Genomic DNA, 16,996 nt, shown 5'->3' on the forward strand with positions numbered 1-16,996 from the left:
AGGGTGCAGGGGATGCTAATGCTGTGAAGTTGTGTTGCTGGACTCTTGGATGTTTGACCATTTTAAATAAATTATTCCATAGCATTTTTCCTGAGTTGCTGGTACCTTGGGGTCGGGTGGGTGTTTGGCGCAATGCTTTACTACTTCAAAGAGGACTTTTCTCCTGTTGAGGCTGCTCCAATGGTGGTGGAGTAGTGAGCAGCTTTGACCTCTGTAATCGGAATCCTACGGTGTACGCAGAAATATTTGAAGTTGATGAGGTCTCCTGAGTTGTGGTTTTTGCACCACTGTTTCTCTAGGGTTCTGAGTGTTTGTTTGGAGGCAGGTTCAGGGAGGTACCATGGGGTGGGTGGTTGGGTCTTTGACCGGCCGGATTTTATGGGGAGTGCTGGGGCGGGGGATCGGGAGTGTCCACCAGTTTCATAATGGAGTTGCTGAATAATTCCGGGAGGCCTGAGGCATTACCAAAAATCTGCAGTTTACTTCCAGCTCATTGACTGGGAAGGTTTTGAATGAGCAGCGTTGAGTGATGGGACGTTTAGTCTGACCTTTGTGACCCATAGTGAAGTCAGTGACTGATAATGGGATGGCCGTGTAGTCATGGGGTCTACATAGATGATGCATCGGGATGATGTGAGCATAAGTCTAGGGTGTTGCCTTTGTTGTGCATGGGGGGGGAGCACAATTTCCCCATAAGGTCCATGTAAGTGGTCAGTGCGAAAAGCGTGGTTGTTGGCTTGTGATTCAGGGGATTTTGATCATCAAGAATGACGATAGAACGCCCATCTTTTTTCCCCTAACCGCCAAAATAGAGGGGAAAGAGCACTGCACACGCTAGATCTGCAGGGATGCAGACAGAAGTGATCTATTTACACAAGACAAATAAATGATGCAAGAAAAGCCAATTTGTTTGTCTTTCGTTCCTGGTAGGGAAGGTGACCCTCTTACCAAGGCCACAATCTCTAGATGGATTTTCAAGTGTATATAAATTCATTTGCTTTCAAATAAGACCTTAACTTTGAAACCTAGGGCACATTCCAGACACAGCACAGTAGCCACCGTTGCTTGAATAGCCAATGCACCACTGGAGATTTACAAAGCAGCAATTTGGAGTTCAGTGCATACTTTCTCACAACCTTGTTTTAATATACACACAAGATCAGGTGCCCACGTTGCACAGGCTGTACTTAAACGCTTTTCTTTCCTCCAACTGTCAAGATTTGTCCACCATGTGCTTCAGATACGTCTTACTAATCTATGCAAAGCATGATAATCTAAGCAGATTCAAAAGCTCCAGAAGACAAATAGTTACTTACCAGTAATTCGTCTTCATGAAGCTTTTCATCTGCTTAGAATCTCATGCCTTGCCTCCTCGCAAGAGGGCAATGGGACAGCATTGCAGACACAACCATGAGAAATGACAGGCCAGAAAAGAAACCATCTGTTGCAATTGTGAGGGATCATGGGTACCTGTACACATAGGATAGGGATAGTCTGCCCAAAATACCACGTTTTTTTTTTTTAAAGAGTTCGAAAAAACAAATGTTACACTCCAAACCAACCACTAGATGGTGGACTATACAAGCATGCGTTTCCAATTGGATACAAGCTTCAGAAAAACCATTACTGATGATATTTGCATAGGTGGTCCTGCATTTTTAAAAGCACTGATTGCACTTTCCTATTGGAGTAAAAAGCATTTTAGTCAGTTCAGCCAAATCTCTGGGAAAATATTCCTCCCAAGAATTTCGGAATTTGCCTGTAGCTGGCAATACATTCCCCAAGGTCAAGTGGTAGCATCAAAATGGTAGGTGTGCTATGCAGGAGTGTAGGAGACTGACAAGGAGGGGTCATTTTGTCGTTTATAAACATTTGTGTAACTCCAAACCCAATCGCTTCCCTACTTCTAAGGGACTTGCCCTGAAACCTCAACCTCAGAAAACATTAGTGACCTGTCAGTCAAAAGTAAATGTTTTCCGTCCTCTGTCGGAAACCAACTAATCTAACCCTATAAAAGTCTTAACTAAAGTGAAGATGGCTCCCATTCCACTCTGCTTGGGCCGTGGTATTGGGTGGACCACTGCAGCGATGAATATGGCTCCCAATGTTTGATTTGGGCATCTTCTGGACCCCCAGCTAGTTTTTCCGCTGTTTGTTACATGTTGTCTCTTGGGAACATGGCTCTGGTTCTTCACAGGCTCATGGGGCCCTCTACTCCTCGCTTGCTGCATTCCTCCGCAGCAGGCTGGTGGTTTGAGTCGTTTCTGGACCCAGCGGACCACCTTTCTGCACATGCCACTACCAAGGGAGTTGGTACCCTGCCGGCTCTCATGATGCTCCAGCATTGTCCTCTTCGTATCCCCGTCCTGGAGATTCGACTGATTCAGCTGCAGCGTTAAGTTTGAACCTCCCAGTTCTTGTTCACATACTCCTCCCTTCTGCGTTTATCTTAGTCTGCTCTTGCTTTATACATTATACTGTAGCCTCCTCCGTGGCGTAACATCAATACCATCTTAAAGTCGCTTTGAGTACTCTTCATGCCTCCAGTGATCCACCTTGTTACAATACTTGGCTGTTCTTCGTCCCAGTATGTTTTACATTTGTCCAGTCATTGCTTTACAAAACACATCGTTCCACCATCAATGGTGGCATAAAAGGGTGACCATGAGGGTAGGGGGTTATGTGACTGGGTTTTAGGGAGGCTTTTTCCCCCAGGTGGATGTTATTATTTCCAGGAGGGGTGTCCCTCCCCATGAGGTTCTCCTGCATATTACTACCCCAGGGGGGACTATTGGATAGCAGCCTCACCTCCCTTGCCTCGTAATAAAGGGCTCTTCCCTGGGGAGAAGTGACAAGACCCCATGAACCGTCACAGCTACTATTACCAAGAAGCTGGTAACCCAATATTGGGACTGCTATATATTGACATATTTAAGTGAGTTCAGGTAAGCTTTCCTCTTTGTTCACAATCGGATCTAAAGGGAACGGTCACGTTCAGTCTGTGCGGTTTGCCTTATTGGTCGCTACAATGATGTTGGCGACTTTCCAGTATTTAAGAGATGGGAAGTACAGATCAGGATTTAATTGTGTACCAATGGACACATTCTTAAAGTGTTGTTAGACCTCCTAGGTCAGTGGCCATATTGATGCAGCAAATGGTGGTGCCTCCTTAGCAAAGCTTTTTTTTTTCCTTGTGTGAATCCCACTTTTTTTATGCTTGGTTGTAAAACCAATAGGTCATGCACATGACTAGCCAATAACCTTATGATGTATTACAAGTCACATATCCTTGTGACATCCAGACTGTCATATTGCACTATTCTGATGTTCTGTGAAGACCCAAAGAATGGAGCCCTATTACGTTGAAACTGATTGGGTCAATGTTGTCTGACTATTGCACACAAAGCCACGATGTTGGTTAAATAATGTATGATCTATAAACATGGCCAATTCAAAATGAAATGGATGGTTAAATTGTATTTTTTTTATACTGTGCGAGCTCCCTGTAGTAGTCTAAAACGTGTAAACCTTCGAGTTGTGCGTTAAAGCCCTGACCACTGACAGAACATTGATCTTAGGAATAATTTACCCAAAGATTGTGTGATAAGAGAAATGTGTTCAAGAAAAATCTGGTGCAGAGCATAAGGTGTGTAAAAAGGTGATGGTTGCCGATTGATGTAATAATATATATGTATTGGTATATATTGAAAGTATGGCGGTGTGATGGACTACAGACGTGCTTGGGCTATCCTAAGTATATTGTGAGCATGGTTGAGCAGGTTCATGTGATGGAATGGACCATATTTTAAGATGTCTGGACACAATTCTTTGGCCTTGGGGAGCCTATTTATCTAAAGTATACTTGTTGCTTATGTGGAATATATTGGAGTAAAGTAAATGAAGAAATTAGGTAGGTAAACATTTGACATTTGAAAGGCTAGTTGTCATTCTCTCCATTCTCTCCAGTCTTCACCAAGGGTTTGCACAGCCAAAACCCTGGATCTGGCTGTATTCCATTAAGCAGAAATCCCCTCACCCCCCCCAACCACTGCCAGAGTCAAGAGGGTGACCCCTTTGGCTGAGCCCCTAACCACAATAGGTCTATCCCATCTAAAACCCGAGCCTCTGCCCATCAGCCTTCATCATCCAACACTGCCAGGCCCCCCACATATCTTTGCTGCCATGCACCAGCATCAAAACTCCCTGATGGTTGCATGGGATCAAGCCCCTCACTGCATATCCTGGGTCTTCCTGTTTTTGCCCTCTTTCCAAGGCCCTGTGTGCCACGCATGTCGTGCTCCTAAATGAGCCATACAAAATCGGGCATCTTAACTTTGCATTAAGGCCCGGGATGCTGACAAGCGCTACCCTGAGGCCCAGGTGCTTGGTAATGGCCCAGTTGTAATGTGCAACATTTTGACAGAAGTGTTGGGCCCACGAAGACTAAAAGATGGTTTACCCTAGGGGTCCATGCTGGCTCTTGGCATCCTTGATTAAACCTATTGCAAAGCCTTGTTTTCATTTTTAAAAATGTTTGCGCTTGTCTCCCATTTTCAATTGTAAATTAAGAGGTGAACTTAGTATTTCCACAAGTACAGTTGTATGTGGGTGTGCTAGTGAAAGGGTCACATCCTTAAAATGTTAGATTGACTGTCTCCAAGGTAAACTATATTCCTATTGTGCAACAATTTGCTGTTCATATGTGAACGCTATACATATCGAGCAGAAGTAAAGAATTTAATGTTCTCCAAGCAAACGAGTAGTGAAGTGTTAGAAAGATCTACCTTTCATGAAGTATTCTGTATCTTTTTTGGAAATTGCATCATAAACTATGGGGCTGGGACCTGTTTCAGTTGAAGTGTTGGTATGTATACAGCTATTTGAAGTGAAGCTCCTACTGACACCTAGTTCCAGCTTTGCGTATCCGTAAATCAGTGGATCTTAAAATGTGTATTCTTGCTTTCTTCTGGTGAAGTAAGAGTGCAATTGCCACTTAAAAGATTTATTTTGTCATAAAATCCCTTGAATTTGTGGTTTTCTGAAGTTTGTGTGGAGCAGTAACCGTACCAAAGTTGCACTAATTGGTATTTGTTTAATGTTTATCTTCACTCGATCTTGGCTACAGCGGTTTGGACTAACATGGCGACATCAACATAATTGGAATTGAATATATGATTCAAGTTGAAAACTTTAGATTCCGAGAGGTCGCGTCTCACCGGAAAGTGGGTTAAGCCAAGGAGAACCCATTAAGTAAGGTGAAGGTAATAAAAATACAGAGAGAGACTGCGCCCAATATTCCAAAGGTTTATTTTTATTGTATTTTTTAAAGTATTTTATAAGTGCCCTTTAATGATGACACGTGTTTCGGTCTACCTTAGACCTTTCTCAAATCAGGGCTATTAATTCATCATAGTACCATAAGTATTAACAAAAACAATGGGTTGTGTACCACAGAATGTATTCATACATGATTGCATACAATGGAGTCAAAGCAAACAAATTGCAACCAAAAATAATGAACCGAAATCAAAATATTTGCAAGAGTATGTAAATGAATTTGCAAAAAGTAAATTAAAAGCCAGACAAAGAGGGATTGGGGAAAGGGTGGTAAGAACGGGTAATTATTGAAAGGGATAAATAAAAAGAACACTAGTTAGACAAAGTATTGAATCATTACTATAGCGCTAAACATGGAAATCACTGATACTCAGTTACTAATGCATTGGTTTTACCTTGGTTGGTTCTAGTGCCCCTGTTTCTTATGGAATAGTACTGTCGTAATAATTTTGCTGACAGGAGTAGTTGTTCATGTCCTGTAATTGTTGAGCATTTACTAATTTATTATCTCATTCACATTCAGCAAGATGACTCAGTACTCGGTGAATAGATTTATTTCATTCAGAGCTTGCTGAATGTGAATGAGATAATAAAGCCTTACTGTCACCATTTCGGGTCTTCACTCGCACGACTTTGTGCGCGTGTGTACATTTTATACACACGCTCCACGCGAGGCACAGCGCATGCATATTTGCCAAGAAATTATCTACACATAGATGAATGACATTAAGCTGTTTCGGGCACTAACAAACATTGTTATAAAATTAGTAAATGCTCAACAATTACAGGACATGAACAACTACTGCTGTCGGCAACAATCTACATTGTCAATTTTTTCACATTTGTAGGGATTTAATCCGGTTATTATGACGGTACTATTCCATAGGGGCACTAGAACTAACCAAGGTAAAACCAATGCATTAGTAACTGTGAGTGTATCAGTGATTTCCATGTTTAGCGCTATAGTAATGATTCAATACTTTAACTAGTGTCTTTTGTATTTATCTCTTTCAATAATTACCCGTTCTTACCACCCTTTCCCCAATCCCTCTTTTTGTCTGGCTTTTAATTTTAATTTTCTTTATGCAAATTCATTTACATACTCTTGCAATTATTTTGATTTCGGTTCATTATTTTTGGTTGCAATTTGTTTGCTTTGACTCCATTGTATGCAATCATGTATGAATGCATTCTGTGGTACACAACCCATTTTTTGTTAATACCTATGGTACTATGATGAATTAATAGCCCTGATTTTAGAAAGGTCTAAGGTAGACCGAAACACGTGTCGTCATTAAAGGGCACTTATAAAATACTTTAAAAAATACAATAAAAATAAACCTTTGGAATATTGGGCGCAGTCTCTCTCCGGATTTTATTACCTTCACCTTGTTTAATTTTTAGATGGCTACAAGCTGCTTCCAATGTAAAATTCATGACGAATGCAGTCAATTGTATAACATAAGTCACTTGACAAAGTGCTGAAAATGATGTGGTTTACAAATTTGATAACATTTTTGCATTTAATTATGTGCTGGTTTGTGGGCTATGTTTGATGAAACTGCTTAGATTTGTTGTAAGCTAAATCGCTTATTGTATTTAGTCTCGAATCTTGGGAAAGGGAAATGCTGCAGGTTGGGTGCTTTATCTGTTTTCATTGCTCTTCCACCATGTAATTGTGAGTTGATATGCCTTCCCTTTTGCAATCTTTTAGCTATGCAACCTCATCACAAGCATTTCCAGACATAAGCTTCTGGTGTTGGCTGGTCCATGTGTGGAGGGCACGGGAGATTTGGTCCTTCAGGATGGATGCTTTTCGCTACGTGACTTCTTTCAGATCTTCACTGATAAAGAGGTAAGGGTGTCCGATAATCAGTTTTAGGATAAACTTGTGTGACCTGTATGATGACCAAGGCACTAGTACTGTATTGGATCTACAAAGGCCTTGTTTTATTCAGAGTTTTGGATGTTGACCGGACCTCTGTACAGTGATATATATTGACCTCTTACTAGGACCATTGCATGCATCTGCCACTTGCGAGAACATGGCCAGTAATGCAGGCAAATGTCCTACAAATGAGTACCTGCAAAGGTGGATCAGAATATCCGTGTTTGCATCTTGGCATGCATTGTGTGAACCAGACTACTTTGCTGTCAGCTTGACCTGTCCTTTTCTTCCTGATAATTGAATAGAATTGTTACATGCAAAGCTTGTTTGTATATTGGCAAACTTGTTCCAGGCATCCTCCACAAGCACGTAAGTGATGGATTCAAGTAATCCAAAAAGGTGTACACCAGGCAAGAAGTAACGCTGTTTATTACAGCTGGGTAAGCACAAACCAAAGAAGCGGAGTGGAACGGAACTGTTTGAGAGCTGACAAAATCGCCCACTGCAACCATCTTTTCTACAGTTGGAACGTTATTTACATAGTGAGAAACAGTTGACATTAGTGTTTCACTTTATTGAACCTTCTACTAAGCTGATTGGCAGGACCAAGGCAGTCCACTATAGCTGGACATATGGACATGTTGCCGTTGGGGAACAGCAAAACTCTCTTTCTGATTGACTCTTTCCGGAATCCTTGTTCCCAAGCCCACCTGCCAAAGGGCAATTTGAAACCGCTGATCGTGCTGAGTGTGCATGCCTGAATATATTTTTGTAAAACTAATTCCACCTGGTCTCTGTGTGTCTGTGAACCTTTTATGTATCTGCTTGGTCCATTACCGGACTGCTGTTTCCTGGGAACGGCCAGCCTGCATCGTTCTTCCCGTACCCCGCTGCCTTTTATTTTGTGGCTTGCCATTTAGGGCTTGTCTGTGTTGGACCCAGGTGATATACTTACCTGGGTTCACCCAATACTGGCAGCACAGGGACAACCCTTGTGTATGCCACCATATGCACCTTGCGCCCCTGTCCCACACACCCAGAGCTCCTCAAATGTTCCCCTCCCACCACCCCTTGAGCACCCCCACCCCAATCTTGTCCCCTGGCTTCTCGAGCTGCATGTGTGCCCTAAACACCTCTATTACAGCAGTCGATATCCTGTCCTGTCTCTGGGATTCCCCCCTCCTACCTCCCATTATTTCTGCAGCTGGTAGGTGCACCTCCCCAAACCCGGCCCCCGGACAGCAGTCAATCCGTTTCGTCACTAGATTCCCTCCTACGATCTATCGAGCAACACTTTTTTTCACACCATTTGCTTGCTCACTGTTTTGGGCATCATAACTTTGTTATTCTGTCAATGTTAAACTCTCTCCTCTTCGTAACCATCGAAGGTGGTGTGACGAGTCAACTTGGAACCAGTGGTCCAGGAATGAATTTTGATTTCTAAACCATCAGTCAGCCCCACACCTTTAGTACACCAGAAGGGCTCTGAACGGATTGGAAACACAAGTAAATTATAAACTGCCTTGTCCAATTTTGGTAACGTTGACTAAACAGCAGGCTCATCTCCAAGGTCATGGATCAGCGAAAATACAATTCTTACCCAATGGTAAAGGGACTGTCTAGTCAAGGTTGTATAAAAATATCTACTTTATTATCACAAAAGACAGTTCTAGCACACTCCAAAATACAACCCACCCAGTAAAGAAATGCGGAGGACAGTTTCAAGTAGGAAAGGGGATGCACTGTGGATACTGACAGGAGGGTAGTCGGTAAAGTAATATCAATAGTTCAAGGATAATTTGTTCAACACAAAGGGGCAATGGGTCATAAAATGACACTAGGGGCCTTCAGAGAAAGACCAGGAGCACAGAACCACAATGTACCTTGTGCTTGAAGAGGTTCCTGGTGCTCGACAGTGTAGAGTCGATTTCAGGGCACTTTGCATCTTCTGCGACAATGTTCAAGACTGGAGATGGCTGTGGGTATCAGGCAGCAGGCAGTTCGCAGAGCAAGGCTGGACGGACGGCTGCTGGGATCTTGCTTCCCTCTTTGGAAGTCCTGGCCTTCCTTCACTGGCAGAAGCTCTAAGGCAGACTGTAATTTCAGCCAGGGCCCAAATTAGTTCTAGTTACTCCATGCATAGTCTTCAGATCTGCCAAAAGATGGGCTCGACCCTCTTCTAAAGCCAAATGTGCCCTAATGATTGGTTTAGGCTAAGCTTACCTTGGTGAACCATCGTGGGTCTCCTCCAACAATAGTCTGTTATGTGCAAGATCCTAAGCAGAGGTGCTATGCAACAGGAAAGGTGAAGGAGTGGAAATATGTACTACTAAGTCCCACCCATCTTCATGTCTGTTGTAGGTCAAAGGGTATCTCTGGTTAATTGAGCTCTGTGGTTCCTTATTAAAGGCAGGGTGTTGCTTGAAGTCGTGGTGAGAACAGACTTCCTATCCGTAAAATTGCATACTCATACCAGACATGACACTTCACTGCCCTTGATATGAGGGGCAGGAGCGGGCTTCAGGTTGACAGTGCATTTTAACGGTTAGGGCTTTGTGTCTTGGCCCCAAAACAGGCCCCTCGTGGGCCTGCTTAAATTAACTAATCAGTATGTGTCGCTGCCATCAGCAGAGCCAACAAAGGATAGGGCGCATCCATGGAGACTGTTATTTAATTCGGCTATGCATGGCAGGAGGAAGATTTTGCCCTCCCCTTTTGAGATGCTTTGATTTACTCCTGGGTGTCGCATTTCTACCAAATGTGACAGGGAGGACTGCGCCTGTAGGCTGTGTCCACCCGGAGTACACGTTTGTCATGCAGTGAGCATTGGAACCTTTGTGCATATTGGCCCCGCACATTTTCCATAGGGTGATAAACCATCATTCAATTGTATTGTTTAAAAGCCCAGATGAGTGCGCACCCACTGTGCATATGGTCGAATTCATCACAGATGAAACTCATTACCATGCAGTCCCACCCATCTGAGGAAGACGCTGCCCAAAAAGCATTTTCTGCATTCAGTGGTGGCACTGCAAAGACCACCTGCATTTCATCTTTACCATCATTCATTCCAGGGTGCTGGACCACTTTTGTTTTTGCAAACTCCCCCACCCCCAAACCCATCAATAGCAGACATTATATACCAAACTCTCTTCCTGCTGCAATTTCATTCTTTTTAGAATTAACTTTCCTGCACAGAAGGAAACTAGCATGGGAAATGGGAACAGATCTTTTGAATATCATTGCTCTGCACTCAGGCACCCAGGCGAACAATCTGTCCACTGTCTGATGCAGTATCACATCTCTTTGGCCTTTCTTTTGTGTAGGGTGCATAGCTCCTAGAGTGTCCCATTGGCAGCATCATTGGCGGGTATTGCTGTGCAGCAACTGCTGCCAATTGTGTCAGATTCACCCCCCCTCTATGGCTGTTAACATGTCCAAAATAAAGCAGTTTTGAAGTGCTACCAAGAGTAGAGCACAGAGCTCCTCCCTTACTGCATTCAGTCCTTTCTCTGTTGCATTTGCCAGCTGTAGCAACTCAACTGATGTGCAGTGACTCGCCGATTAGTGGCTGCTTGCCCCACAGTAGGTAGCTGTGAGGCAAAAAAGACATTCTTTGCTGTATAACCTGAAGTGCTCAGGAATGGCATCCAGGCTTTGAGGACTCTTCTGATGTGTAGTTGCTGCTGCTTTTCCTTCTGGTCATCCCAGTGCCACTTTCTCTCATCTTTTGTCAAAATGCAGGAAAACAAGACCCCATGTCCCTGAAAGATGGTTGAATGGTAACCAATCTGCTCGAGGCACAACCAAAGCAGGGCTGTTGTACGCGACAAGAGCACATACACCCCTCCCCAGACTGGAGTCAACTGGGCATATGCTTTTGATCCACGGCCCCACCAGTGATCCATCATTGACGCTGTCCCACTCTGCAGTGCCAGGATGCTCATTGGCTACCTGCAGCCAGTGTTCACACCCACCATGGTTGTCCATGCTGCTCTGAAACACAAAGGAAATTGTAAGAAGCTTTCTCATCTATCCAGGTCACGCATGGATATGCGCATTCCCTACTGCCCGACAACTCATTGATTTTTCTCATCACCCTGTTACAATTTTACATTGTGAAACACCGAACCACGTATTCTCATCAGGTGTCTGGTGTGGCACCATGGGATATAATGCCCTGTTCATGACATATAGTATTCTATGCTTTGTGGCTATTTTTTTGGACATGCTCTCTAGCTGTATATAATTATCAGCGTACAATTCTTCCCCTTCATCTATCCAATGAACCTACCGTTTGCCCCTGAAATGGGTTAAGAATTGTTTTGCTGTCGCTGTCACACGTGGGATCAGCCAGCACACACAGCAAGTGCCATTAGCCCTAACTCGTCCCACATGTTTCTTCTCATAACACACATTCTTGAATACCGTGCCCTGCCCCCCGCCACCCGCAATTGTCATAAACGTTTTCTATGCTAATTACACTGCTTTTGTTCGGCCTACTTTTTTCATTATCTTTAGACATGCCACCATACTCTTTATGCGATAGGAACCAGAAGAGACTGGCCTCCTGTAAAATCTTAGAGCAAGAAAGTGTTAGTGAGAGAGAAATACTTCCCATCAAGTTGTTCCACTCTCTTCCAGAGGGGGTGATGCTGTTGTCTCTGCGAATGTCTGCCATGTAAATCCATGCTGGTCTTCATTTAATCGTCACTGCTGTAGGCGTTGCAAATACCACCTTGTGCGGACCCGTAAACCTTTGTCACCAGGATACGTTTTTTGTGAAAAAACGTCCTTGTCATGTGTACTTGTGGATGTTTGCTGGCCAGCTTGTCGGTCGTTGAACCTGGTGGGATACTTATTTCAGTGTTTTAAGTGAGTTAAATCGGATATACTTGCAAATCTTTCCCCAAAACCTATGCTGTTTTAGCGTCCGAAATTGCATGTTCAGGGGAGAGGCAAATGCATTCTCCTGTCAGTAACCATTTTGTGCAGAGTCAAGTGGTGATCTGCACCAGGTGAGTTTCGTAGTGCGAAAAGCGCTAAGGGGGATGCAAAGCAAATTTTTGCACAAAGTTGTTGGTTTCCCTAAGAGCTCTTTAAGCAACCGATATAAACGCTCTACCATCCCATTCACCTGCGGCCGGTACACTGTAAAGGCGGTGCTTTATTCCAAGGAGGTTTGTAATCTCCTTGACTAGGTTGTTGCAACATGTTGCCCATTGTGCGACCATAGTTAACGGCAATCCCTATCTTGAGAACACCTCCTATACCAAAGATATTTTTGCCACCTTTGCCTCATTGGGAGCACAAAGTCCCGCCTCAAGCCAAGGACCGAGAACAAGCATGTACCTATAAAAGACACATTTCTCTTGCATTTCGACAGTCAACATGCAAGTTCTGGAAAGGCCCTTCAGGTCGCGGTAACGTTTCCCAAATTGTTTTTAATGTATACCTGTCAAACCTTAACACCACGCAATTCCCAGTAAACTCTGCAACAAGGTCAGAGTTTGGGGACTAACCACTCCTCATTTATTTCTTCTGCTACGTGCTCTTTGGACACATGGGCAGGAACATGTTATTGCTCCAATGCCATAACCAACAAGCATTATTGGTTTGCCTGTACTATTTTGCCTCCACACTAAATTAGTTGGGAGCTCTTGAGGATCTTTCCTCTGCAGGTCAGTAGATATTGAGCTGAAGGGTTTGGTGTTCTCTGGCCCTTTATATTCCTAGTTTGCCCTGTGAGCATCAATGGTACCCTCCCTTCCACACCTGGTAATAACCTGGTGGTCCTTTCAGGTATGTAGGCCGCTTCTTTCGCTGCCATGTCGCCCAGATCGTTGCCTTGAGAGATCAAGTCCTGCACACACGTTGGCATTTTTAACATTTCAATTAGTTCACTCAGTAATTCAGCATGTTTATTTTATTTTTGGATTTGTATAGCGCACTACTACCCTTGGGCAACGAGGCACTTTTAGAAGACTGAAAGTAGGCTTGCTTCAGGGTTACATGTGAGCAGCCCCATTTAGATACAATTGCTTAGTTACAGTACATGGTATGAAAGCGACAGAGGGCATGGAGCACAAAACATGTTAGAATGAGAAGCTGTCACACAAAGAGGCTGGTTTTTAATGCCTTACAAAAGGCTGTATGAGATTCAATCACTCTTATTTGGGCTGGGAGGGTGTTCCAGTATCTCGCTGCCATGGTTGGGAAGCTGGAGCCGCCAGCTCAGACTCGGCGTTTGGTAGGGACAATGATGTGATTGGTGTAAGCAGACCTGGATGCTCTAGAGGTTTGTTTGATGATCCTTTGGGCTAGATAGGGGGACCGGTTTCCCCCCCCTTCTCTCCCAGCGGGACAATACTTATTGTATGGTGGACGTGACATAACCAGTCGGATAAGTTTCCTACATGTCCCTTTGTAATGCATAGTGCACTTATCATGGCCACTAATTCCGCTGCTAGTGCTGAATAATGCGATTGTAACCTCATTTGGGAGGCAATCTGAAATTTCCCCTTTTTATGGTACACTACTGCGGCACCAGGGTCTTCCTGTATTTGCATCTTTGTGCGAGGATCTGTCAATGAAGACCATATTCACTCCTAATGCTTCTTCCTTTACCTGTATGTTCCCTTCCGTTCTGTCCATATATGCTGCACAATCAAACATGGTTTTGTCCATATAATCTCATAACTTGAAGCGCTCTGTGTGGTGAGTGTAGATTCTGATTTATCCAAGATAAATGTGCAAAACCACGGGACAACCCAGGGTGATTGTCGCCACCTTTTGTATTGCAAATGCTGCAGCCCCAAGTGCTTGCTCACAGGGGACGTGTCCCTGCATCACTGGATCTAGGATGATACTGTAGTAGGCCAGAGGTTTATGTCCCTGTGGCGGCTTCTGCGTGAGGACCGCCGCCATCGCCAAGCAATCTGAATGGGAAAGCCTATAAAAACGTTCTTTGTAATTGGGGGTAACCAACACTGGCACATGACCACTGTTGAACGCAAAACTCTTGTTCTTGTCTATAGACCATTATTTTGCTCTCCTCTCCTTCTGTGCCTCCTTTAGTGCTATAAGGAGGATTTGTGGATGTGGAGTAATTGCAAACCCAAGACCTGCCTGCAATAGTTGCACAATCCCGGAAACTGCTTCATCTCTTACTGTGTGGGGATTTGGGGTCTTGTCTATCGCTTCTACTTTCTGGCGTGATCTTGAGCCCTTCTCTGGATATTGTGTCCCAAATGCACTTCTACTTGGCAGTACTATAACCTGTCCGTATCCATCTTGTACCCCTTGTATGCTAATGTTAAGGGTGAACTGAGTCTGCCCTGCACTCTACTTCACTCTCTGCACACCAATAGATGTACATACTGTATTACTCTGCATTTGCAGGTTACTCAAGTCCATCTGGTTCACATGGTTAAATATACGTAGGGACTCTCAGTACCCTTGTGGTAACCTAGTGTGTTCAAATCGGGCCCTGGATACATGAACGCCGTCGGTTACCTGGAATCGGGGTGTAATGAGATGGAGAAGGAGTTTTAAAGGTGAATGAGCGCAAAATGTTTTTGTTGGGATGTTAAATAATATTGGGGCATGATTCAGCAAAAAGTGGAAACTCTCGAGCACGTTTTTCCGGGGGTATAAATCCTCTATGAATCTCAATGATTCCCACCCCCCCTCCCCCCCTCTTGATTTCTTTAATGGGTATATGGCAGTGTTGCATGGAGACATTGATGTCTGTATTATTCCCTGCTGCCATAACGCAAGAAGGGTGGTATATAATTCTTGGTCTGCTTCACAGGACGTTGGGTACTTTGGCTTTTGGTAACAATGCTTCCTCTTTGAATTTTATTCTTGCATTCCCATCTCCTTTTAGCATCCCTACATCATGGGGTCCTGATGTCAATAGTTTCTCAGGGACTGTCTTTTTAAATCCACCTGTATGTGCCTGCCCCTTTTCACCAGCTGTGCTAGTTGAGGTACTAGCTTCTCTAACACTCTTATGGGGCAAGGTATCTGTAGATCTTATCCCCTCGCTCGCCTATGATTGCTGGGAATAAACTTCATGTCCCCTTTTGCTAGCATCACTACTGTGTTTTTTTCAAGTGCATAAAGCCACTTGCTAGCCCTTGACATAAGGGAGGGCAAACTACAAATGAGATTATCTCGCTGTGCATTGTCTGCCATGGTACGTAGTGTCTCCTCTCCTTCTGAAACCATGGCATCTGCGTTGCTCAGGGTCCCATTTCTGCCCAAGACCCCCCCCCCCCGGCCCCCCGAAAGCCTGTGCCAGTCCTAGCTTCACTTTCTCCCTCTAGTTGCAGAGGATAGTTGACAAGTTTCTACTTTGCCCCCCCCTCTCATTTGCTTTCATCCTCTTCTCCCATAGTCTGGTGTCCAATGTTCTTTCTCCCCTTCACTCATCTCCTCTTCCTCTTTGTCTGACACAATGCAGTGCTCCCACATTTCTGTTTCCTCCTCTCCCCTGTCGTACTCCTTATAGTTCAGCTTAAATGTTATCCTCCCTGATGTCCACCCTTATCCGTCCCCTGTCTCCCTGCGTTCCTTCCTTCCACTTCTTTTCTATAACCCTCTGCCTCATTGAACAATGCGTCGACCTGTTGTGTGCTTTTATCCTGTGTCCGCCAGATCCTACTTTTCTCTCCTGTCCTGTGCCTCCCTCCTTCACGTTTCTCTGCTTTTCTTTTTCCCTTCCCTCACCTCCCCTCCCCCCCTCACCCTCTTACCTCAGTCTGGGGAAATCCATTGTGCTCCGCCCCCTCTGTATGGTGCATACCCAGCTGCAGGTCTTAATGCTGGGTATGCACCATACATAGGGGGCGGAGCACTGGGTTGTCCCACATCTGTTGAATTCCCTGCTTTGCAGGCTTGTCCTTTTTCTCTTCATACAGTTTCCAGAGCCCCAAGATATTTTGTCTACTCTTTCATTTATATCCTTTGAACTTACTTGTGGCCATGCATGGAAACCCTGTTCTGCAGTGTCCGGAGCCCATTGAAAATTAAGATTGTATTATTCTATCGCAAAATTGGGCCAATTTTCATACATGTGGTTGAGGGGGCAATCCAAAAAAGTCATTGTCCAACCCTCTCTCCTCTCCACGTCGTGTCCTATTGATTCCCGGCCCCCCTTTGTCTATTCTCCCCTGTTTACTCTTGTTTGTTTTAACACATTTGCGTTCATTCACCTCTCAAACACACAATTGCCTCTCTTCCTCCTTGCATCCTATTTGCTCTCTGGCCCACACCTACCCACCATGCATGCCGGCCCTCTCCACAGGCCCACTTTTACATAGATTATTATAAATGGATTCCAGGCCACGCTCTTCCTCCAGGCTGGCCTCAACCACTGCTAGTCAAAGCGCAATATTATATACCCGTTACCTTTCGGCGTTGACACTTCCACCTCGGTCTAGGCCACAAAATGAATGACCACTACTTGCTGACAATCACCACGAACATTCTAACAAATAGCGCTCTTCCTTTGCTACGCCAACAAACAAGCACTGCTTTGATCAAATGAATGAAAAACCTTCTCCCCAAATGATGCAACTATACAATCGCCTGCACTACACGCAACTCGCGTCTAACATGGGCCGCCTTTCTCTAAGCACATATCTGCTCTAACGCAGGCATGCCCCACTCATCCACTACCTATGGGGTGGTGTGTACTAAAATCTACGACTACTACGGCTGATCATCCTCCCACCTTGAGGATGCGTCCTAAACACTATAAAAGAA

At 44.3% G+C, this 16,996-nt stretch overlaps 1 protein-coding gene across 1 annotated transcript in view; it reads left to right on the top strand.

Moving 5' to 3' along the window:
* Positions 1-16,996, top strand: part of MAP1S (microtubule associated protein 1S) — a 417,220-nt gene that overhangs the window by 240,360 nt on the left and 159,864 nt on the right. Inside the window, exon 4 of the mRNA XM_069648622.1 lies at positions 7,052-7,192. Within this exon, the coding sequence (XP_069504723.1) occupies positions 7,052-7,192 (141 nt within the window). The remainder of the gene's footprint in view (positions 1-7,051; positions 7,193-16,996) is intronic.

The sequence above is a fragment of the Ambystoma mexicanum genome, chromosome 1p (genome assembly GCF_040938575.1).
Source record: "Ambystoma mexicanum isolate Mex_15411 chromosome 1p, UKY_AmexF1_1, whole genome shotgun sequence".
NCBI classification, from domain to species: Eukaryota; Metazoa; Chordata; class Amphibia; order Caudata; family Ambystomatidae; genus Ambystoma; species Ambystoma mexicanum.